General features: G+C 41.8%; 2 protein-coding genes and 1 pseudogene across 3 annotated transcripts in view; all 3 read right to left on the reverse strand.

Annotated features, from left to right (window-relative positions):
- Positions 1-26,000, reverse strand: part of LOC309702921 (uncharacterized protein) — a 153,336-nt gene that overhangs the window by 41,281 nt on the left and 86,055 nt on the right. The gene's annotated exons all lie outside the window — the stretch shown is intronic.
- LOC309702927 (uncharacterized protein) lies at positions 879-7,493 on the reverse strand. Its single transcript, XM_082527577.1, has 3 exons — positions 7,328-7,493; positions 7,076-7,129; positions 879-3,923 (listed from the first exon to the last, which is right to left on the reverse strand). The coding sequence occupies exons 2-3, from the start codon at positions 7,081-7,083 to the stop codon at positions 2,288-2,290; spliced, it is 1,644 nt and encodes a 547-aa protein (XP_082383703.1). The 5' UTR covers positions 7,084-7,129; positions 7,328-7,493; the 3' UTR covers positions 879-2,287.
- LOC309702925 lies at positions 12,160-24,662 on the reverse strand (annotated as a pseudogene). Its single transcript, XR_014280845.1, has 3 exons — positions 24,534-24,662; positions 24,282-24,335; positions 12,160-15,207 (listed from the first exon to the last, which is right to left on the reverse strand). The product of XR_014280845.1 is annotated as an uncharacterized misc_RNA (transcript).

Below are 26,000 nucleotides of genomic sequence, written 5' to 3' on the forward strand. Positions count from 1 at the left end.
GCTAAGAGGGCATTTTTTTGGCTGGCACACTCAGCAAGCTAATTAAGAGACGAGCCACGAGGTTTGCACGTCTACAGAAAGATAAATAAAGAGTACCTTTTTTGGACCTCCCCACGACGTAAAAATGAAAGTTTTATTCCATTTGAGTGAGGCCAATGAGGTAAATGTTTTATTTTGTTTCTTATCGTTGTATGTATATATGCGAGTGTTGTGTGACATTCAAGTGCAATTACCGTAGTGTGAAGTGTAATGTGTATTTTATTGATCCTTTTGTTGGAATGTTTCGTTACATATAATGCTTAAGGACTTTATTAGGAATATTCATTTAGGTTTGTATTTCTTTTTAGTTCTGACGGCATTGTATCGGCTGTGGTTGGACATCATTACATGTTAAGACACGTTGGAGAATCCTCCTGTCCGAAATAAATGTCAGCTAAAACGCAAAGAACAAGTTGAGCTTTATTAAGACTCGAGGGGAGTAACAATAACTGTCCAGAAAATAGAAAAAAAAGAAAAAATTTGCATGTTCTCAGCATTTAAAATAGTAATTAAAGTGTATTTTGAGTAAATATGACATTTAATTTTTTTTAACTGAACTTCAATAAATTCCTGTGTCACAGTAGAGCAATATCTTTATGTTCATGCTAATAGTCAATTTTGTGAAAGCATCGGATTATTGGCTATAAATAGTTAACTCAGTATAATATGCTTTATATAGTATCACTGGACTCAACCACACAGAAATGAAAGACACTGGGGAAAAATAAGTATTCACAGACTTTTAGTTATTTGTAATCTACACATTTTCCTAAAACTGCTTTAAAAGTACAAGCATGCATTATACACAGTGAGAAAATAAAACTTTTTTGTTTCCAAACTTATTTCCAACAAACTTTATTTGTAATGAAGAGATTAAAAAGGAACACATTCAGGTTACTTTATTTGAAGCTGTCAGTATAAAGCCAGTCTGCATTAAGTTAGCAATTCTAACTGCACAAATAAGCACAATACAACATAATGAAGGAAACGTCAGCTTGTTAGCCCATTTAACAATTAGAGTGAGCGATTTTCTGTCTTTTTTACAGATAAATATCCAAATCATGACACCAATGAAAATGAGAAAACAGACTCCAGAAAATTTACCTCAAACATAACAAATGCTCTTGCCCCTTTTTTTTTTTACACAGTCACAGTCTGTCTCCCAGTTCAGTTTTCAGTCAATCATTGTTCCAACATATATTAGATTATAATACTCAACACATTCCACTGTCTGACCCCTAATGAATGTGACCTTTTGGACATTAAAAATCGAGGCCCTCTTGCTTCATATATTAAATCCTCCATTAGGAACCTTGGTGTTACCTTTGACCCAGCTCTGGACACACACGTTAAATCTTTGGTTCGCTCTTGTTTTTACCATTGAAGAAATATCACTGAGTCCCATTGTGTCACGCTCTGAACTGGAAATGATTCTTCATGCTTTTGTTTCATCTCGCTTAGACTATTGTAATTCCTTGTTTACTTGCTTAAGTAACGCCTCCCTGGAACGACTGCAGGGTGTTCAGACTGCTGCTGCCAGGCTTCTGATAAAGCATCACAAACACTCCCATGCCACGCCCCTGCTGATTCAGCTGCACTGGCTCCCTGTCAAGTTCAGGGTCCAATTTAAGATCATAATCATGACTTATAGGGCCCTGCACGGTGTAGCTCCAACTTACTTAAGTGATCTTCTTCTTTCTTATCACCCCAGCAGGTCCCTGAGGTCTTGTGTCCAGGGGTTGCTGGTTGTCCCGCTTACAAGGTTAAAAACAGAAGGTGACAGAGCGTTTGTATCAGCGGCTGCCAGACTCTGGAGCTCGCTCCCTTTGAGTTTGAGATCTGTGGACTCAGTCGTGTCTTTTAAAAAGCAGTTAAAAACGTATCTGTTTAAACTGCTTTTGGTTGATTTTGTTTGAGATTTTTCTGCCTCTGTAAAGCACTTTGTGATTTTATCTTGAAAGGTGCTATATAAATAACATTTTACTTTACTTACTTACATGAGTATGTTTTCTAAATTCAGTGATGACGTCTTTTGAGACAGGACTCATCAAAACATTTAGCATAATGGTCAAAGTCTGGGTTGTAGCTGCTCTCATCATCCTGAGGCCAATTACCAATGACAGAGTAAACTGATATGTTTAATTGATAACTGATTAAATCTGCAAGTGAAACATTTCCATATGCAATTTTTACAGAAAACTGTATTTTCTGTAAAACCATGAGAATGTCTCGTGATTTGAGTTAAATTCTACATATCTGTCTGATGGGTTTTCATCTTGTTCCATAAGGTTTGCCCAACTTTTTTCATAACTGCAGGTATGTACTGCAGAGCTCCTCTGGTACCTTCATCCACTCTGCTTCTCATCTCCTCCAGTTTCTGGACCTTCTCTGTGTCTCCTTTCTCCTTCATCTTCTCACTTAATAACTCAAAGTGTACAATAGTGGACAGAGAAAAAACATTCAGAGCGATTTCCTCCAGTCTGACAACATGTTGGTAGGACTCCTCCAGCCACTGTGACTTCTCTGCTGTCAGCTGGTTCATTTCCTTTTCTAGATTTTCCAAAAGGCTGGACTTGTCCTCACTTTCTGTCTTGTTCTTGTCACACTCGTTTTTCATTTCTTCATTAGTCTTTTTGACACGACGTGTCTTGGTTACATAGATCTTCCTTTCTTTCACATGATCTGATGCAGGACACTTGTTGGTACAAACAGTGCAGCGGCCTCCTTTCATGACTTCACAGTGTTCAGGATACCAGGCCATTGTGCATCCAGGATAGTGACAGTTCTCCTCACAGACTTTACAGCTGACAGCTCCTTCATACCCAGCCAACAAGCACCACCACCCAACCTCGATATCTTCTCTAACTTTGTAGACCTCATCAATTTCTATAGTGAACTGCTTATTTGTCTTCATCTTTTCTTCGTGTTTCTTCAGAGCCTCTTGAGTCTGTTTTATTTCTGTCTGTTTTAATTGAATAAAATCTATTCTTTCTTGCAGGTTTTGAATGCAGGCTGTCAATCTGATGCGTTCATTTAACACTTCGACAGTTGTCATCAGTTTCTGAGGTTCAATCTTTTCCAGGAATTCTGAGAATTCACTCATTCCTCCCTCTGATACTCTCCATGCGTTATGCAAACCCACCTTGTCTTTCTTTTTTCTCTCTTTTTCCTGTTGGTTATTGAACAGGAAGCAAACTGGCTCATCCTCTATTCTGGCACATTTTATTTTTGCAGCTTCAAGAGCTTCAAGAGCATTTTCAGGTGTTACACCATCTGAGTGTGTGAACAGGGCCACAATGTTTTTCTCCAGGTTTTTTCCAAACAGAGAAATGACTGAATCAAAGATGTACCTCAATCGATCACTCAGTCGATTATCACTCGCCTTCATCACTAGACCCACTGCATGAACTTCATGGACTCCGTCATCTGATCGAAACAAGTCCAATAATCTTTCACTAACAATGACATCATGCTCAGTCCCTCTGGTGTCTCCATATCCAGGCGTGTCGATGATGGTCAGAGAGTAGGGCAGAGTTTCATCTTCAAAACCAAAGATCTCGTACACGATCACATCTGATGTCTGACTTTCTGATTGACTTTTCTCCTCCTCCTCTACGATCTTAAACCAGACTTCATCCTCCCACTTCACTCCCATCGTGTAGTTGACCAAAGCATTGATCAGAGTAGATTTTCCTGCTCCTGTTTCACCCACAAGTAAGATGGTTTTATTTGTCTTTTTTTGATTTTTTTCACCAACAGTCATTTTTGTCAGCGTTCCAAACATTTTTTTCTTTGGGTTTAGCTGGTAAACAGGAGGAGGTCCTGAACTGATAAGAACACTTTTGAGGATGGTGTTCTTGTATTTTGAAGACATATCCCTGGTCCTGAGAAGCAAAAATAAAAATTTGTTAAGTTTCGGTTTTTTGCCAGACATTTAAGATAAGTATGCATGTTTCAACATACAGACACATAAATCATAAATGCCAACCCAGTTTTGCAATCTGTTAACCCTTTAAACCCGGTCGGAGCGGGCACGCTCCGTTTTGCGTAACTATTTCTAAATCCCGGTAGCACTGCAACCACGTGAGCTAGCGCAATAATTTTTTTGCATATGAAACCGGAGGAGTTGTACTTACATCTTAGCTTGTCCTCGGTCACAGTTTCCTTCCACATATAGCTTTGCAAAAACTGCATAAAAAGCACTTGCAGCAACTAAAACATAATATTCCAGAAACACGCTTTGCCGATCCGATCAGCTGTTTGTAACACTTCCTACATCCATCAGCGCGAACTATCGCATGACCTGCCCGAAACCGGAAGTGACGTCATTTCGTGGAAAATTTCGCTTTTTGCCTTCAGGGCCTTATGAGCCTACACTGGTGTTTTTAAAAGTCAAGTTTGACTTCATGCTTTTCTGTGTCGTTTCTGGGATGCTTAGGACTCATATTGCACTGCTGGAAATAGTTTATTTTGATGCACATGCTGGGTTGGTTTTTTTTGCAAATTTGCATCACACTGATCCATGCTGCTCAATTCACATCAGCTCACACACACTTTCTACCTGCAGAGGAAACACAAATCATTCATGTGCACATCAACTGAAATCCTCCTTTCCATCATGTGTGCTGTCCAAATATCAGCAAATAGCAGAGTTAAAGATGCTAAGATTTTCACTGTGAGTGACCAAGAGAGACAATTAGAATTGAGTATATCAGACGGACAGCTAAGGTCAAACACTTTGGACAGAGAGAGAGAGACATCTGGGCTTTGACTTAAATCATGACTGTTTATTAACAGAAATCAATAACTGTTATTTGGCATTATTATATATAAATTGTTAGATTATAATATTATTTTATGCCATGTTATACCCCTAACTAAAGATTGTGAATTATTATGTAGTTTTAGTTTGCATTATTCTCCTGAATTAGAAGAAGCTGATAACTAGTGTGAAGCGCTTTGGGGTCCTTAGGGACTAGAAAAGCGCTATACAAATGCAGGCCATTTACCATAAAGTGGCTCCTCTTAAAACTAGAAAGGCAGCACTATTAAATCCCCACCCTGGATCACAGAAGCTATCTGCAGCTTTACGCGATTTAGCCATAAAACTGAGCGCCTGTGAAAAGCCACAAAACTTGAGGTTCATAAGCTCCACTTATAATGACATAGTGAAAGACACGAGAGCCACTTGTTTCTAGGGGTGGGTTTTGATTATCGATTTATCTATTAAAATCGATTCTAGCTTGGATTCTGCACAAAGACGTAAACACAAAGCGCAGACCTGCGGATCAGAATCAGTGAGATGTCGCCTCTCTCACCCGACAGCACGGACACGGTCGGGGCTGAAAGCCGACAGCTCGCTGACTCTGATCTGTCGGCGGGTCGAGCTTTGTGTTCACACCCTGATTTGCGCTGATTCTAAAGCTGTTGGTTTGATGTCTCTCCAAACAATATTGACCGAACCAGCAGCAAAAGACGATCCAAACTACGCTTCACATAAACATCGTCATGAATTCACTCTGACTTTTGCTGTTTTGCTTCCACCACAATAAAAAGTGTGCTTCAAGAACAGTTTCCCGTCTAAAAATCTGTTTTCTGCATTATCCGCTTGCTTGTTACGCACAAGTCTACCGTTGTTTACAGCGCTGTCGGGCCCTGTTTTTTTTTCCTTTTACTTACTTTCAAAAAGAAAGCCTCATTTCTACTGTTCAATAGGCTTGTGAACAAATTTAAACTTTTTAAAATTATGCAAATTGGAAAACGCGGTTCGTGGCTCAAAAAAGGATGGGAATACTGACCTAAATGATTAAGTTAATGGGGCAGGGATATACATATTATATTTTTATGGGTTATTGCCTGTAAAATGACAAATTTAACCTTGACCTTATATGTACGACTGGGTATTGTCACTGAGTTCAAGTGTTATTGTCATATACAGAAAAACAGTGTAGCCACATTTACCCATAATGAAATTCTTTGGCTCGTGCTCCTCAGCTTTACATGAGCATATAGAAAATGTCCAGTTATACTTAAGAAGAAAATAACAAAAAAATAACAATAATAATAATAAAGAAAAACAAACAAACAAAATACTAAACTATTCAACAAATGATTCGAACCTGATTAACCTTTTAAATTAAGAATATTTCATTGCAAATTATTTGACTATTTCTCTGCAATTACAAACTCTGTGTAAACGATCTATGTGTTAAAAACAAAGCTGGCACTTAAGGGACTTCATCAGAGGTGTAAGCATCACAGCAGATACCTTTGTGTCAAAGTGACTGATGGTCAAACGCAGAAAAATATGAAGGAGATTTTCATGGCCTGGTCTTTTATAGCAGATAATCATCTTAAAAATATTCTGCAGTAGACCAAAAACGGAAGCTATCCGGTAGCTACTGAACAGCAGAAATTAGGCTTTCCTGTTGGAAGTCATTTTTGAAAAAAAAAAAAAGCAGTCGACAGCGCTGTACACAACAGTAGACTGATGCGTAATAAGCAAGCAAATAATGCAGAAAACAGAGATTTGAGATGGGAAAATGGTCTAGAAGTACACTAAGAGAGAGAAAGAGTTGTGCAGGAAGTGTGCAAAGTTAGAGCAATCCATTTACCTGCTTTTTAATTGTTTGCTGTTTTAGCTGTTTGGTGGTAAAACAACATTTATATTTAAAAATCGATTTCAAAATGTAATGACTCAATATCACATTCAAATTAAATTTGATTTTAATCAGGAAATCAGTTTTTTTAAACCCACCCCTAACTGTATGTGATCGCTATCTGAAAACCTAAATTCTGACTATTACTTCAGGAGGAATAGCAATTTTTATGAATTCTGGACACCAGATACCTCACCTTGGCATAAGCTCATAGGTGAGGCTAAAATGCAAATACATTTACCAAAATAAAAATCAATATTGTAAGGATAAGCTCACTCAATTGTACAGTTTTACGATCAGTTTTGATGATAATGCGCATGATGATATATTAAAGCATGAAGATAACTGTATCTCTTAACTGTACTTATTGTACTTACGTTGCCATGTTGATGACAGAGATCCACACAGTGAGGTGTCAGGAAAATCTTGCTCTGGAGTAAAACAAAAAAAAAATTAATCCCATCTATTTCTAAAGAATTACATTTGGTAGATCTTTCTGTTCACACCGATCTGATGATTAGGAGAACAATTACAATCAGGATCTTCATTTTCAATTAGTTAAATGTTCTCTTTCTGTAATCTGTAATTTTATCTTGATCCCCTGATTCCAGCATTTCAAGTGATCTTACCTGTATTGTATCAGGAAGCTCTGTGATGCTGAGGAGGCAGAGAAGGGAGCGTTGCACAATTTTATACCCTCAGAGGAGGGACGATGAGACCATGCAATCACATGACTTTTTGGAAATCATAGAATTAACAGAAGGGAATTTGAGCAGCAATGTTGCCCCACCCCCCTACTCATAACAAAACTGAAAGTGTTTCCACCTTGCATGTGTGTTTTTGTGTGTGTTGCAAATCAGTCTAAAGTCTGTCACAGCTTTGAAATGAAATGGGCAGCTTTGACAAAAAAATGACAAAAACGTTGCTCTGTGGGAGCCCAGGAACAGAACTCACTTCTTACTGGGGTTATCACACACACACAGACACACACACACAGTGACATGAGACAGAGCAACAAAGCGGAGATAAAAACAGAATGTGCACAGGATCATGAAGGGACTATCCCAGACTGAATACTGGAGTTGTACCTAATCCTCACTCATCTGTTCCCCACTCATTTCCAGAATGGCATCAAGCTGTTTGCTTCACTCTGTTAACTTAAATACACACTGTTAGATTATAATATTATTTTATGCCATGTTAGACCCCTAACTAAAGATTGTGAATTATTATGTAGTTCTAGTTTGCATTATTCTCCTGAATTAGAATAAGCTGATAACTATTGCATTAGTTAAACTGATTTGCATTAAATTAGACTGCTGATTTATTGTGAATGAATGATATTGTTTTATGATGCATTATACTGCTGAGTTATAAGAAATACTGTTTGCAGAAAGTCATCGCCTTATTTGTCTGATTAGAAGAGAACAGAATATGCAGGAGTTTTCTGCCCCATCTCAGCAGGAGCAGATAAACAGGGAGCCAAGGTCGTAGCTTAGGCGCCATGTGAGAGAAAGCATGTGAATGTTTAGGCTTTTATGATAAGCTGAATATAACACAGAACAATAACAGGACATATAATAATGTAGAAACATGATCTTCAACAGGCACACTTCTATTATTCATGATCACAAACACAAAGAACTTGTGCAGCCCTGATATCAGCCCTAATATATGAGTGTGTTTGCCCAAAGACTGAAACAGCATCAACATGACAGCTGTAAGAAATCTTCTCTCAGCCTTGTTTGGCAGAAGATCCCTGCAACAAAGATTGTAGCTGAAAGATGACGTGTGTAAAGTTTGCTCTGTGGGAGGGTTGAGGCTGTTTTTAGACCTTTGATAGTTTCCAATCCAGTTCTGACAGACAGAAATAAAAACAACATCATTAAGATCAGATCATGGAGCTGTTTGCTGCCTTGTTTCTATCTTCAGATTACAAGACTTTACTACAATAAAGATGCTGACATGTATCTGTAGGAACAACATCATTGAATCTATAACAACTGGAGCCAAACCAGTAAATGGACCTATTCTTCTGGAGTACTCAAAGGGCTCTATACAAAGTGCCACATTCACACACTTTCTCTGAACTTAGTGCTGGCTAACCACATTCATACTCCGATGGATGCATCGGAGAGCGACTTGGGGTATCTTGCCCAAGGATACTTAGCATGCAGACTGGAGGAGCCAGGAATCAAACCACCAACCTTCCAATCAGTAGGTGACCTGCTCTACAGCCACCCCATTGGTGAGTCAACACTTGTCATTCCTTGTTGGATGCAGATTTCAGGGCTTCCTTTTGCTCCTCCGTTATAACTGTTCTCTCTTCTCAACACATGATGACACAAAGGAATCAGCAGTGACAAAGATGATGCTGAAAAGGATCCATGGATGTTAATTGGACAGTGATCTCTCTGTGCTCTCCTGAAGTCAACACTCATCTTTGTTGTTGACTCAAATTCCTGAATGTGAGTAAAAAAACTGTCAGAGGTAACTAAAGGTCAGATTCCTTGATTTTAAATCTGTTTACTGTGCTTGAAGCCCTATGTGTCCTGCAGTCAGTTTCCTGTTAGGTCATCTCTTATGCCAAACATATAATTATGTTTCTTTTAGCTTTATATTCTCAGAAGCTCTGCTGCACTAGTTTTGGAGCAGGAGTTCACCCGAAAGCAACAAATTCAAAATAATTAACGTTTTTCAAAATGGCATAAAAGTAAAGTTTTATTCATATAGCACAAACTCACAACAGCTGTCTCATGGCGCTTTATATAGAAAAGTAAAGACGTTAAGCTGTCTGTGATGGATCTCAAAACTGGATTATAGATGGTGGACAGTTGGTGTCGTAAACCCCGCCTCTGTTCAAAGATGGTCTTTCACAGTGGACGTAAATGGCTTCTTTCACTCCTCTTTCAAACCATCTGTCTTTGGCTGCATTTGAAGGCCAATTACGTCAAAGCCAGGCGACGAAGGCTGTCCCAACTCGTCGACTCCTTCAAATGCAGCCGACAAATGTGTCCTTCATTTCCCCGAATTTGAAGGATGGGTCGGGTGTGTCCTTCGTGGCCCACCATATCCCAGAATTCATAGCGCGGCCCAGCCAAATTTCAGCTCCCAACAATGGCGGCCGCTACGAAGTTTTAAAATTAGTCTTATTAATCTTTCTGAGTCACAAAATAAACTTTTAACATATTTTCAGGCGAGAAAGTAGCTGTGTAAACATCAAATATCTGCTCGGTCTATCAAGACATCGCATATTGGCAAAAGTGTGCCGACGTTTTCGGAGACGTCTGTTACCCACCCGCTCGATGTTCAGACCCCCGCTGTCTTTGATATATAAGTCACTTAGACAACCTGTTATTGTTGGGCTTTTTTCAGTGTTTTATTTGTTCCGGAGTAAATCGGTTTGGCTGAGATCAAAGTTATTAGATTATTAGATAAAATAAAACGTTATTAATCCATCGGGTGGGTTCCTCCGGGATTTTCACACAGCTGAATACACGTCAAACAGAAAACTGATTAAACAGAAGTGTGAGACGGTCGAGAGTTTACGCCAGTGTCCTGTAATATTTTAGATAGCAAGGAGCAGACGGCCGAGTTTATTAAACTCCACCGACACAGTGGTGACGCTAATCAGAAGGCTAGACCGTCCAATTTCACAGCCTCGCACCTTCCGGCCTTCTCGGTCTTCGAAGGACTCAGCCCACGTAGACCGCGAAGGCCGGGTCCTCCGAAGGATGCGGCCTACATTTTGGGACACAGCTTTTGTCAAACATGTGAACCTTGCCACACTCAAAGAGTGACCTTTGACATTTTTATGCAGATGGACAGCCGGGTCTTGTCTCATCTTTTCTATGTTTTCCCATGAATTGATTTTTGGTCTCTCGAGTGTCGAGGTCTAAATTTCAGAAAACAGATTTAAAATCAAGGAATTTGTCCTGTAGTGACCTCTGACCTTTAGTGAACTTTACAGAGGCCTTTTTGTTTTTAATAAAGGCTTTGTGTTTAAGAATTATACCACAGAGTCAAATACTTCTGATTTGAGACCTTAGTTTTCACAGGAGCTGAGCACTAAATGAGATAGCAAATAGACTTATTAGCTGCAACCAACAATAGCTGGAATATTTTATGTTAGCTAACTAGTGAGAGAATTGACAACTCAGAGGAAAATAAGGACACTAAAATTAAAAAATAATTTAAGGGGGATCACATGTGTACTGCTCCTGGCTGCAACAATAAGTTTTATGTTAAGAAATGATAAAGATATTAGGATGTTAAGGATATTATCACACTGTTCTCATAAACTGTTGTATTGATCATTAAAAAGCGTCCTCACTGGATTTAAGCACAGCTGGCTGCTTGTTCCCAGCTTCAGTCTATAAGAATACATTGTGGACCTGATAATAAATGATAACTGTAGCTGCCGTCATAGGCAACTCTCGCATTTAAGTTCATGTCAGTAGATATTTAAGGTTGAAACAATAAGTAGTTGAAATATTAAGAAATAAATAGTAATTAATGTTTAGTTGTTTAGATTTATATGTTAAAATGTGTTATTTGTGTTATTGGTTAGTTCCGTCTGTTCTTGCTAAGAGGGCATTTTTTTGGCTGGCACACTCAGCAAGCTAATTAAGAGACGAGCCACGAGGTTTGCACGTCTACAGAAAGATAAATAAAGAGTACCTTTTTTGGACCTCCCCACGACGTAAAAATGAAAGTTTTATTCCATTTGAGTGAGGCCAATGAGGTAAATGTTTTATTTTGTTTCTTATCGTTGTATGTATATATGCGAGTGTTGTGTGACATTCAAGTGCAATTACCGTAGTGTGAAGTGTAATGTGTATTTTATTGATCCTTTTGTTGGAATGTTTCGTTACATATAATGCTTAAGGACTTTATTAAGAATATTCATTTAAGTTTGTATTTCTTTTTAGTTCTGACGGCATTGTATCGGCTGTGGTTGGACATCATTACATGTTAAGACATGTTGGAGAATCCTCCTGTCCGAAATAAATGTCAGCTAAAACGCAAAGAACAAGTTGAGCTTTATTAAGACTCGAGGGGAGTAACAATAACTGTCCAGAAAATAGAAAAAAAAGAAAAATTTGCATGTTCTCAGCATTTAAAATAGTAATTAAAGTGTATTTTGAGTAAATATGACATTTAATTTTTTTTAACTGAACTTCAATAAATTCCTGTGTCACAGTAGAGCAATATCTTTATGTTCATGCTAACAGTCAATTTTGTGAAAGCATCGGATTATTGGCTATAAATAGTTAACTCAGTATAATATGCTTTATATAGTATCACTGGACTCAACCACACAGAAATGAAAGACACTGGGGAAAAATAAGTATTCACAGACTTTTAGTTATTTGTAATCTACACATTTTCCTAAAACTGCTTTAAAAGTACAAGCATGCATTACACACAGTGAGAAAATAAAACTTTTTTGTTTCCAAACTTATTTCCAACAAACTTTATTTGTAATGAAGAGATTAAAAAGGAACACATTCAGGTTACTTTATTTGAAGCTGTCAGTATAAAGCCGGTCTGCATTAAGTTAGCAATTCTAACTGCACAAATAAGCACAATACAACATAATGAAGGAAACGTCAGCTTGTTAGCCCATTTAACAATTAGAGTGAGCGATTTTCTGTCTTTTTTACAGATAAATATCCAAATCATGACACCAATGAAAATGAGAAAACAGACTCCAGAAAATTTACCTCAAACATAACAAATGCTCTTGCCCCTTTTTTTTTTTTTTACACAGTCACAGTCTGTCTCCCAGTTCAGTTTTCAGTCAATCATTGTTCCAACATATATTAGATTATAATACTCAACACATTCCACTGTCTGACCCCTAATGAATGTGACCTTTTGGACATTAAAAATCGAGGCCCTCGTGCTTCATATATTAAATCCTCCATTAGGAACCTTGGTGTTACCTTTGACCCAGCTCTGGACACACACGTTAAATCTTTGGTTCGCTCTTGTTTTTACCATTGAAGAAATATCACTGAGTCCCATTGTGTCACGCTCTGAACTGGAAATGATTCTTCATGCTTTTGTTTCATCTCGCTTAGACTATTGTAATTCCTTGTTTACTTGCTTAAGTAACGCCTCCCTGGAACGACTGCAGGGTGTTCAGACTGCTGCTGCCAGGCTTCTGATAAAGCATCACAAACACTCCCATGCCACGCCCCTGCTGATTCAGCTGCACTGGCTCCCTGTCAAGTTCAGGGTCCAATTTAAGATCATAATCATGACTTATAGGGCCCTGCACGGTGTAGCTCCAACTTACTTAGGTGATCTACTTCTTTCTTATCACCCCAGCAGGTCCCTGAGGTCTTGTGTCCAGGGGTTGCTGGTTGTCCCGCTTACAAGGTTAAAAACAGAAGGTGACAGAGCGTTTGTATCAGCGGCTGCCAGACTCTGGAGCTCGCTCCCTTTGAGTTTGAGATCTGTGGACTCAGTCGTGTCTTTTAAAAAGCAGTTAAAAACGTATCTGTTTAAACTGCTTTTGGTTGATTTTGTTTGAGATTTTTCTGCCTCTGTAAAGCACTTTGTGATTTTATCTTGAAAGGTGCTATATAAATAACATTTTACTTTACTTACTTACATGAGTATGTTTTCTAAATTCAGTGATGACGTCTTTTGAGACAGGACTCATCAAAACATTTAGCATAATGGTCAAAGTCTGGGTTGTAGCTGCTCTCATCATCCTGAGGCCAATTACCAATGACAGAGTAAACTGATATGTTTAATTGATAACTGATTAAATCTGCAAGTGAAACATTTCCATATGCAATTTTTACAGAAAACTGTATTTTCTGTAAAACCATGAGAATGTCTCGTGATTTGAGTTAAATTCTACATATCTGTCTGATGGGTTTTCATCTTGTTCCATAAGGTTTGCCCAACTTTTTTCATAACTGCAGGTATGTACTGCAGAGCTCCTCTGGTACCTTCATCCACTCTGCTTCTCATCTCCTCCAGTTTCTGGACCTTCTCTGTGTCTCCTTTCTCCTTCATCTTCTCACTTAATAACTCTAAGTGTACAATAGTGGACAGAGAAAAAACATTCAGAGCGATTTCCTCCAGTCTGAGAAGATGTTGGTAGGACTCCTCCAGCCACTGTGACTTCTCTGCTGTCAGCTGGTTCATTTCCTTTTCTAGATTTTCCAAAAGGCTGGACTTGTCCTCACTTTCTGTCTTGTTCTTGTCATATTTCTTTTTCATTTCTTCATTAGTCTTTGTGACATGAAGTTTCTTGGTTACATAGATCTTCCTTTCTTTCACATGATCTGATGCAGGACACTTGTTGGTACAAACAGTGCAGCGGCCTCCTTTCATGACTTCACAGTGTTCAGGATACCAGGCCATTGTGCATCCAGGATAGTGACAGTTCTCCTCACAGACTTTACAGCTGACAGCTCCTTCATACCCAGCCAACAAGCACCACCACCCAACCTCGATATCTTCTCTAACTTTGTAGACCTCATCAATTTCTATAGTGAACTGCTTATTTGTCTTCATCTCTTCTTCGTGTTTCTTCAGAGCCTCTTGAGTCTGTCTTATTTCTGTCTGTTTTAATTCAATAAAATCTATTCTTTCTTACAGGTTTTGAATGCAGGCTGTCAATCTGATGCGTTCCTTTAACACTTCAACAGTTGTCATCAGTTTCTGAGGTTCAATATTTTCCAGGAATTCTGAGAATTCACTCATTCCTCCCTCTGATACTCTCCATGCGTTATGCAAACCCACCTTGTCTTTCTTTTTTCTCTCTTTTTCCTGTTGGTTATTGAACAGGAAGCAAACTGGCTCATCCTCTATTCTGGCACATTTTATTTTTGCAGCTTCAAGAGCTTCAAGAGCATTTTCAGGTGTTACACCATCTGAGTGTGTGATCAGGGCCACAATGTTTTTCTCCAGGTTTTTTCCAAACAGAGAAATGACTGAATCAAAGATGTACCTCAATCGATCACTCAGTCGATTATCACTCGCCTTCATCACCAGACCCACTGCATGAACTTCATGGACTCCGTCATCTGATCGAAACAAGTCCAATAATCTTTTACTAACAATGACATCATGCTCAGTCCCTCTGGTGTCTCCATATCCAGGCGTGTCGATGATGGTCAGAGAGTAGGGCAGAGTTTCATCTTCAAAACCAAAGATCTCGTACACGATCACATCTGATGTCTGACTTTCTGATTGACTTTTCTCCTCCTCCTCTACGATCTTAAACCAGACTTCATCCTCCCACTTCACTCCCATCGTGTAGTTGACCAAAGCATTGATCAGAGTAGATTTTCCTGCTCCTGTTTCACCCACAAGTAAGATGGTTTTATTTGTCTTTTTTTGATTTTTTTCACCAACAGTCATTTTTGTCAGCGTTCCAAACATTTTTTTCTTTGGGTTTAGCTGGTAAACAGGAGGAGGTCCTGAACTGATAAGAACACTTTTGAGGATGGTGTTCTTGTATTTTGAAGACATATCCCTGGTCCTGAGAAGCAAAAATAAAAATTTGTTAAGTTTCGGTTTTTTGCCACACATTTAAGATGAGTATGCATGTTTCAACATACAGACACATAAATCATAAATGCCAACCCAGTTTTGCAACCTGTTAACCCTTTAAACCCGGTCGGAGCGGGCACGCTCCGTTTTGCGTAACTATTTCTAAATCCCGGTAGCACTGCAACCACGTGAGCTAGCGCAATAATTTATTTGCATATGAAACCGGAGGAGTTGTACTTACATCTTAGCTTGTCCTCGGTCACAGTTTCCTTCCACATATAGCTTTGCAAAAACTGCATAAAACGCACTTGCAGTAACTAAAACATAATATTCCAGAAACACTCTTTGCCGATCCGATCAGCTGTTTGTAACACTTCCTACATCCATCAGCGCGAACTATCGCATGTCCGCCGTGACCTGCCCGAAACCGGAAGTGACGTCATTTCGTGGAAAATTTCGCTTTTTGCCTTCAGGGCCTTATGAGCCTACACTGGTGTTTTTAAAAGTCAAGTTTGACTTCATGCTTTTCTGTGTCGTTTCTGGGATGCTTAGGACTCATATTGCACTGCTGGAAATAGTTTATTTTGATGCACATGCTGGGTTGGTTTTTTTTGCAAATTTGCATCACACTGATCCATGCTGCTCAATTCACATCAGCTCACACACACTTTCTACCTGCAGAGGAAACACAAATCATTCATGTGCACATCAACTGAAATCCTCCTTTCCATCATGTGTGCTGTCCAAATATCAGCAAATAGCAGAGTTAAAGATGCTAAGATTTTCACTGTGAGTGACCAAGAGAGACAATTAGAATTGAGTATATCAGACGGACAGCTAAGGTCAAACACTTTGGACAGAGAGAGAGAGACATCTGGGCTTTGACTTAAATCATGACTGTTTATTAACAGAAATCAATAACTGTTATTTGGCATTATTATATATAAATTGTTAGATTATAATATTATTTTATGCCATGTTATACCCCTAACTAAAGATTGTGAATTATTAGGTAGTTTTAGTTTGCATTATTCTCCTGAATTAGAAGAAGCTGATAACTATTGCATTTGTTAAACTGATTTGCGTTACATTAGACTGCTGATTTATTGTGAATGAATGATATTGTCATGGTCCTTGGTCCTTTTGACCCAGCGTTTTGTGTTTTCTCTTCGCGATTTTGGTTCTGTTCTTCCTCTGGTTAGTGTTTACTCTGTTCTGCCCGTGTGTTCCTGTATCTAGTCCGCGTTTCTTAGTTTGTGTCCTTTCATGTGCAAGTTCCCGTTTTATTGTGAAGGTCTGCGTCTTATGTGAGTGTTTTCAGTTTGCCTCCCTAGTCTCGTCATGGTTATCACTCCCAGCTGTGTCTCCCACCTGTGTGTAATCTCCCTATGTTCTCTGAGTGTATTTAAGTTGTATTTTCTGTCTTAGTAATCGCTGGTTCGTCTGTGTTGTTTCCCCTTGGTCTCCCTGCGTCTTCCTGTATGTATTTCTCCGGACCTCCCTGCATCCTCGTTTCTGGTTTGTCTTGTTAGTTTACCCAGTTTAGGTTTCCGGTTTCTTGTGTTCCCACCAGTGCTGTTTTGTACCCACCTTTGTAAATAAATATTCACCTGCACCAGAGCTGCCGCCTTTTGGGTCCTTTTCTACAATCCCACACGGCTTGCCCCGGCAAACCGTGACAGTACGAACCAGCCACCATGGACCCAGCGGCAGTAAATCCGTCCGAGGAGCTCCGGGACGACGTTACATATAACGTGGAGATTCTCCTCGGGCTGTGGCTTGAGGACCCTCCAGAGGAGCTTCGCCGCGCCGTGGAAAGTCGGCTACAACGGCTCTTTTCCGGCCTGCCATGGCTTCTAACTTCGCTTCCTCCGACCGTGCAGGCTTTTCTCCGGCACACACCCCACCTTCTCTCAGCCACTCCTGCCTCGCTGCCCGACTCGCCGGATGTGGTCTTGCCCGGCCCGTCGGAGCCATCTGCGGGGAGGAAACGCCGATCGCGCCGCGGGCGCGCCACCCCACAGCCGGTCGTTCGGACTTCTAATTCGCCGGCTGTGGTGAGTGAGGACTCTGTGTCTTTTCCAGACAACGTGACTGTTCATTCAGGGGCTGTGTTTTGTGTGGCGGACGTCAACGCGAGCTGCGTATCGCCTGTGCAGCTACTCCCAGTTCAGTTAGCTCCCTCGCAGCCACTCCCAGCTCAGTTAGCTCCCCCGCAGCTACTCCCAGCTCAGTTAGCTCCCCCGCAGCTACTCCCAGCTCAGTTAGCTCCCCCGCAGCTGCTCCCAGCTCAGTTAGCTCCCCCGCAGCTGCTCCCAGCTCAGTTAGCTCCCCCGCAGCTACTCCCAGCTCAGTTAGCTCCCCCGCAGCTACTCCCAGCTCAGTTTCCAGTGTCCCCCTCAGCTCTGTTTCCAGTGTCCCCCTCAGCTCTGTTTCCAGTGTCCCCCTCAGCTCAGTTTCCAGTGTCCCCCTCAGCTCAGTCTCCGGTAGCTCCAGTGTCCCCCTCAGCTCAGTCTCCGGTAGCTCCAGTGTCCCCCTCAGCTCAGTCTCCGGTAGCTCCAGTGCCTGTTTCAGCTCAGTCTCCGGTAGCTCCAGTGCCGCCTGTAGCGCAGGCCCCGGTAGCTCCAGTGCCGCCTGTAGCGCAGGCCCCGGTAGCTCCAGTGCCCCCGCTACCCATCGCTCTGGCTCCAGTATTACCGGTTTCACTCATTCACTCCATGCAGGGAGAAAGTCTAATTCCACCCCAAGGTGCTTTTCGTAGTTCAGCCGCCTTTGGCACAGTTTGCCGCTCCAGGGCTTCCCCAGAGGCTAGGTCCCAGTCCTCAGCTGATTCTGGACCCCTGGAGTTTAAGCAGCCGCCTGAGAACTGCACCATGTCAGCGTTGCCTGGGCAGGGCCAGTGCTCAGTGCATTGCCAGTCGCCATTGTGTCAGCTAGTGACCTCCATGGCTGCTGGCTTAATGATGACTTCCACTGGAGGGTCCAAGGGGCCCGTCCAGCCTTCGTCTCCTGTCTCCGCTGGAGGATCCGAGGGACCGCTCCGGCCTTTGTCTCCTGTCTCCGCTGGAGGGTCCGAGGGACCGCTCCGGCCTTCGTCTTCTGTCTCCGCTGGAGGGTCCGAGGGACCGCTCCGGCCTTCGCTTCCTGCCTCGTCAGCTGGAGGGCCCGAGGAGCCCGTCCAGCCTCATGCCACGTCGGCTGGTGGTTCCGGAGAACCACACCAGCCTCATGCCTCGTCGGCTGGAGGGTCCGAGGGGCCCGTTCAGCCTCCCGTCTCCGCTGGAGGGTCCGAGGGGCCCGTTCAGCCTCCCGTTTCCGCTGGAGGGTCCGAGGGGCCCGTTCAGCCTCCCGTCTCCGCTGGAGGGTCCGAGGGGCCCGTTCAGCCTCCCGTCTCCGCTGGAGGGTCCGAGGGGCCCGTTCAGCCTCCCGCTGCAGCTCCAGCCTGTGCTCCGTCTGCTGCAGCTCCAGCCTGTGCTCCGTCTGCTGCAGCTCCAGCCTGTGCTCCGTCCTCGTCTGGCCCAGCCTCAGAGTCTTCGTCCTCGTCTGGCCCAGCCTCAGAGTCTTCGTCCTCGTCTGGTCCAGCCTCCGTGTCTTCAGCCTCGCCTGGTCCAGCCTCTGCCTCTGCCTCGCCTGGTCTGGCTTCATCCGAGTCTTCATCCTCGCCTGGTCCAGCTTCTGCCTGTGCTTCGCCTGGTCCAGCCTCAACCTCAGCTCCTGCTTCGTCGTCGCCTGGTCCGGCTTCATCCGAGTCTTCGTCCTCGTCTGGTCCGGCCTCCGCCTCTGCTTTGCCTGGTCCGGCCCCGTCGTCGCCTGGTCCGGCCTCGTTTGGTCCGTCTGGTCCTGCCTCGTCCGGTCCTGTGCCCACCGGGCCTCGGCCAGTGCGCTTGACACTGGAGCGTCGCCGCTGCCTTCCGCGCGGCCGGCCTCCTGAACTGCTCCATCGTCTCCTTCGTCGCCGCCGCTGCCGCTGCCTTCCGCGCGGTCGGCCCCCTGAACTGTGTCCACGTCGCCGCCGTTGCCGTCCGCACGGTCAGCCCCCTGAACTGTTTGGACTCCTGTGCTGTCGGCCCCCTGGCCGGCCCCCTGAGCTCTTCTGTTTTGGGCTCCTGTGCTGTCGGCCCCCTGGCCGGCCCCCTGAACTCTTCTGTTCTGGACTCCATTTTCTTGGGCTATGGTGTGTTTCGTTCATTGGTTTTTTTTGGTTTTTGGACTCGTGTTTTGTTTTTCTTTTTGTCTTTTGACCTTCTGGTGCTCCTGTTTTGTTTTGCGTCGAGCCCTCCGTCCTGGGCCCCCGCCGCCCGCCCTGGTCGGGTTGTTTTCTGTTTTTTTTCTGGCTGTTTTGTTTCTTGTTGGGCTGTCTGGAGCCAGCCTTTGCGGGGGGGGGGGGGGGGGGGGGGTACTGTCATGGTCCTGGGTCCTTTTGACCCAGCGTTTTGTGTTTTCTCTTCGCGATTTTGGTTCTGTTCTTCCTCTGGTTAGTGTTTACTCTGTTCTGCCCGTGTGTTCCTGTATCTAGTCCGCGTTTCTTAGTTTGTGTCCTTTCATGTGCAAGTTCCCGTTTTATTGTGAAGGTCTGCGTCTTATGTGAGTGTTTTCAGTTTGCCTCCCTAGTCTCGTCATGGTTATCACTCCCAGCTGTGTCTCCCACCTGTGTGTAATCTCCCTATGTTCTCTGAGTGTATTTAAGTTGTATTTTCTGTCTTAGTAATCGCTGGTTCGTCTGTGTTGTTTCCCCTTGGTCTCCCTGCGTCTTCCTGTATGTATTTCTCCGGACCTCCCTGCATCCTCGTTTCTGGTTTGTCTTGTTAGTTTACCCAGTTTAGGTTTCCGGTTTCTTGTGTTCCCACCAGTGCTGTTTTGTACCCACCTTTGTAAATAAATATTCACCTGCACCAGAGCTGCCGCCTTTTGGGTCCTTTTCTACAATCCCACACGGCTTGCCCCGGCAAACCGTGACAGATATTGTTTTATGATGCATTATACTGCTGAGTTATAAGAAATACTGTTCGCAGAAAGTCATCGCCTTATTTGTCTGATTAGAAGAGAACATGCTGGAGTTTTCTGCCCCATCTCAGCAGGAGCAGATAAACAGGGAGCCAAGGTCGTAGCTTAGGCGCCGTGTGAGAGAAAGCATGTGAATGTTTAGGCTTTTATGATAAGGTGGAGGCACCAGAGGCTATAAGAGTTTGATCAATGCTCCACCATTTTGAGATCTGAGGCTGTCTGCGTACGGTGTCCATCTCCCACGCGTGTGATCATTAAAATCATCGTTTGACTCAACCCGGCCGGACCAGTGTTGTTATTGTGGTTTTTCCTCTTGTATCCATCCCCAATATTTGAATCCGTAACAAACTATACCATTTTTTTTATATCAACACCTTTTTAAACATATTTTAAAAATTATACTCTGATAGCAAGCCACACATGGTAAGCTCTTCACCTCACCACTAGTTGCTTCACTTTAGTTTACTTTGCAGTCACTACTTTAAATATATTTTACTAATTGTCTAATATGTTTCTTTATTCATTTTTTTTTCATCATGTGTTGATATCTGTGATGCTGATGTGTGAGATTTGTTGTGTGCACTCCATATATGGAGTTATTTTAGTTGATTTTATGAGTTTAGTTTATATCAACACTGCAAAGTCAAAGTTCTGTTTTATGTTATACACCTTTCTTTGTTTGAGTTACCTGGGGCGTGGCTTCTCCTTCCCAGTTGGCAAAAGGTGTGGCAAAGGGCTTGGGGATCTGAACTACTGCCGACAACCTCGTTGGACTAAACCACATCCTTCATTGCCTGGAGGGTGTTTGGAGTTTGTTAAATTGTTTTGTGTTAGTTGGTTATATGGCAGCCATTTTGTCTCCCTCATGTGTCATTTTAGCAGGTCAGTTTGTCTTGTGTTTGTTTGAGGTTTTGTTAGTTGTTATTTGGAGTTTAGTTTATTTAGTTGACCTATTTTATTGGTCTGCCTGTTTAAGTTTTGGCTTTGTTAATTATTATTCCTATTTTTGGGTCATAAAACCCCAGTTTTGAATTAAACACCTGTGTCTTCTATGTCTTACTGCTTGGTCTCTGACAACTACGTTCATCAGTGTTTTATTTATTTGTAACATGTTTCCTCTATCTCAACATCTGACCTCGTCTGTTGACATACCTGCTAACTGATAAGTAATTATCTGTTAATGTTCTGAGTAATTAACAGACAGATTCACATTTCATATGATATTTTTGGTTGTTCTAATTAAGTCAGAATAACAAGTGCAACAACCTTTACGTTACTATTATGCAAAACTGGCAGTCATAGTTGCTTCCTGTTTAAGCAGATTCAACAAAAAAGGGATTTTGATGCCAAAAGAAGCCAACATGTTTAATTCAGTTTTTTACTACATCTATAAATCCACCTGCACTGTAATTATAAAGATGCCCAACCTCCAAGAGCTTTTAGAGGTCAGACACTATGACACATCTGTTTGACCATCACCAAATAATCTGACGGCAGTTACTGTGGAACAGCAGCGAGTTCAGGCTGCAGTCAGCGTGGCAGTGAGCAGGAGAGCAGCAGCACCTCTCCACAGACTGATGGAGACAGGGAATCACTATGGATTTAAATGATGATCAGTGTTTACTGCCAAGCAGCTGAGCTGTGTCAATGGAATTTGTGCAACTGTTTGATAATAATCTACCTGAAACTGATGATATTGAATGGCATGTGGCCTCCTTCAATTCGCAGTGTCTAAGAACTCTGTGTGGTGGCTGTAGCTCAGGTGGCAGAGCAGGTCAGCCACTAATCAGAAGGTCGGTGGTTCGATCCCAGGCTGCCTCCTGGCTGCATGCCGAATATCCTTGGGCAAGATACTAACCCGTGTTTGCCTACTGGTGGTGGTCCGGCAGCCTCGCCTCTGCCCCAGGGCAGCTGTGGCTACAAAGTAGCTGCCATCACCAGTGTGTGAATGTGTGGATGACTGGATGTAGTGTGAAGCGCTTTGGGGTCCTTAGGGACTAGAAAAGCGCTATACAAATGCAGGCCATTTACCATAAAGTGGCTCCTCTTAAAACTAGAAAGGCAGCACTATTAAATCCCCACCCTGGATCACAGAAGCTATCTGCAGCTTTACGCGATTTAGCCATAAAACTGAGCGCCTGTGAAAAGCCACAAAACTTGGGCTTCATAAGCTCCACTTATAATGACATAGTGAAAGACACGAGAGCCACTTGTTTCTAGGGGTGGGTTTTGATTATCGATTTATCTATTAAAATCGATTCTAGCTTGGATTCTGCACAAAGACGTAAACACAAAGCGCAGACCTGCGGATCAGAATCAGTGAGATGTCGCCTCTCTCACCCGACAGCACGGACACGGTCGGGGCTGAAAGCCGACGGCTCGCTGACTCTGATCTGCCAACGGGTCGAGCTTTGTGTTCACACCCTGATTTGCGCTGATTCTAAAGCTGTTAGTTTGATCTCTCTCCAAACAATATTGACTGAACCAGCAGCAAAAGAAGATCCAAACTACGCTTCACATAAACATCGTCATGAATTCCCTCTGACTTTTACTGTTTTGCTTCCACCATAATAAAAAGTATACTTCAAGAACAGTTTCCCGTCTAAAAATCTGTTTTCTGCATTATCCGCTTGCTTGTTACGCACAAGTCTACCGTTGTTTACAGCGCTGTCGGGCCCTGTTTTTTTTTCCTTTTACTTACTTTCAAAAAGAAAGCCTCATTTCTACTGTTCAATAGGCTTGTGAACAAATTTAAACTTTTTAAAATTATGCAAATTGGAAAACGCGGTTCGTGGCTCAAAAAAGGATGGGAATACTGACCTAAATGATTAAGTTAATGGGGCAGGGATATACATATTATATTTTTATGGGTTATTGCCCGTAAAATGACAAATTTAACCTTGACCTTATATGTACGACTGGGTATTGTCACTGAGTTCAAGTGTTATTGTCATATACAGATAAACAGTGTAGCCACATTTACCCATAATGAAATTCTTTGGCTCGTGCTCCTCAGCTTTACATGAGCATATAGAAAATGTCCAGTTATACTTAAGAAGAAAATAACAAAAAAATAACAATAATAATAATAAAGAAAAACAAACAAACAAAATACTAAACTATTCAACAAATGATTCGAACCTGATTAACCTTTTAAATTAAGAATATTTCATTGCAAATTATTTGACTATTTCTCTGCAATTACAAACTCTGTGTAAACGATCTATGTGTTAAAAACAAAGCTGGCACTTAAGGGACTTCATCAGAGGTGTAAGCATCACAGCAGATACCTTTGTGTCAAAGTGACTGATGGTCAAACGCAGAAAAATATGAAGGAGATTTTCATGGCCTGGTCTTTTATAGCAGATAATCATCTTAAAAATATTCTGCACTAGATCAAAAACGGAAGCTATCCGGTAGCTACTGAACAGCAGAAATTAGGCTTTCCTGTTGGAAGTCATGTTTGAAAAAAAAAAAAAAGCAGTCGACAGCACTGTACACAACAGTAGACTGATGCGTAATAAGCAAGCAAATAATGCAGAAAACAGAGATTTGAGATGGGAAAATGGTCTAGAAGTACACTAAGAGAGAGAAAGAGTTGTGCAGGAAGTGTGCAAAGTTAGAGCAATCCATTTACCTGCTTTTTAATTGTTTGCTGTTTTAGCTGTTTGGTGGTAAAACAACATTTATATTTAAAAATCGATTTCAAAATGTAATGACTCGATATCACATTCAAATTAAATTTGATTTTAATCAGGAAATCAGTTTTTTTAAACCCACCCCTAACTGTATGTGATCGCTATCTGAAAACCTAAATTCTGACTATTACTTCAGGAGGAATAGCAATTTTTATGAATTCTGGACACCAGATACCTCACCTTGGCATAAGCTCATAGGTGAGGCTAAAATGCAAATACATTTACCAAAATAAAAATCAATATTGTAAGGATAAGCTCACTCAATTGTACAGTTTTACGATCAGTTTTGATGATAATGCGCATGATGATATATTAAAGCATGAAGATAACTGTATCTCTTAACTGTACTTATTGTACTTACGTTGCCATGTTGATGACAGAGATCCACACAGTGAGGTGTCAGGAAAATCTTGCTCTGGAGTAAAACAAAAAAAAAATTAATCCCATCTATTTCTAAAGAATTACATTTGGTAGATCTTTCTGTTCACACCGATCTGATGATTAGGAGAACAATTACAATCAGGATCTTCATTTTCAATTAGTTAAATGTTCTCTTTCTGTAATCTGTAATTTTATCTTGATCCCCTGATTCCAGCATTTCAAGTGATCTTACCTGTATTGTATCAGGAAGCTCTGTGATGCTGAGGAGGCAGAGAAGGGAGCGTTGCACAATTTTATACCCTCAGAGGAGGGACGATGAGACCATGCAATCACATGACTTTTTGGAAATCATAGAATTAACAGAAGGGAATTTGAGCAGCAATGTTGCTCCACCCCCCTACTCATAACAAAACTGAAAGTGTTTCCACCTTGCATGTGTGTTTTTGTGTGTGTTGCAAATCAGTCTAAAGTCTGTCACAGCTTTGAAATGAAATGGGCAGCTTTGACAAAAAAATGACAAAAACGTTGCTCTGTGGGAGCCCAGGAACAGAACTCACTTCTTACTGGGGTTATCACACACACACAGACACACACACACAGTGACATGAGACAGAGCAACAAAGCGGAGATAAAAACAGAATGTGCACAGGATCATGAAGGGACTATCTGTCATGGTCCTGGGTCGGTGACCCAGTGTTTTTGGTTATGTACTTTTGATAGTTTTGTATTTTCTAGCATTTAGTGGTGTTCCCTCTGGTTGATGTCTTCCCTGCTTGTGCATTTCCTTAGTGTAGTAAGTCTCTGTGTTTAGTCCGCGTCTTTGAGTCTGTGTCATTACGTGTATGTGTTTCCTGTTTTACTTTGAAGGGCTCTGTCTTATGTCAGTGTGTTCTGTTTACGTTTCCCCTGCCTTGTCAGTTATCATGTATTCCAGGTGTGTTCCCCTCCTGTTTCCCATCCCCTGATTCCTGGCATGTGTATTTATAGTGTGTGTTACCGTGTCCTCGTTGCTGGTTCGTCTGTGTTGTTTCCCCTCGGTCTCCCTGCATGTATTTCCCCGGACCTCCCTGCACCGTCATTCCTGGTTTGTGTGTTAGTTTACCCAGTTTAGGTTTCAGTTTCATGTTCCTAGCGCCTTTGTTGTTTGCATTTTTGTTGTTAATAAACACTCACCTGCACCAGAGCTGCCGCCTTTTGGTCCTATATATATTCCACACGGCTTGCCCCCGCAAACCGTGACACTATCCCAGACTGAATACTGGAGTTGTACCTAATCCTCACTCATCTGTTCCCCACTCATTTCCAGAATGGCATCAAGCTGTTTGCTTCACTCTGTTAACTTAAATACACACTGTTAGATTATAATATTATTTTATGCCATGTTAGACCCCTAACTAAAGATTGTGAATTATTCTGTAGTTTTAGTTTGCATTATTCTCCTGAATTAGAAGAAGCTGATAACTATTGCATTAGTTAAACTGGTTTGCATTACATTAGACTGCTGATTTATTGTGAATTAATGATATTGTTTTATGATGCATTATACTGCTGAGTTATAAGAAATACTGTTTGCAGAAAGTCATCGCCTTATTTGTCTGATTAGAAGAGAACAGAATATGCAGGAGTTTTCTGCCCCATCTCAGCAGGAGCAGATAAACAGGGAGCCAAGGTCGTAGCTTAGGCGCCGTGTGAGAGAAAG

Source organism: Aulonocara stuartgranti (genome assembly GCF_965226115.1).
Source record: "Aulonocara stuartgranti genome assembly, chromosome: 3".
In the NCBI taxonomy this organism is placed as follows: Eukaryota; Metazoa; Chordata; class Actinopteri; order Cichliformes; family Cichlidae; genus Aulonocara; species Aulonocara stuartgranti.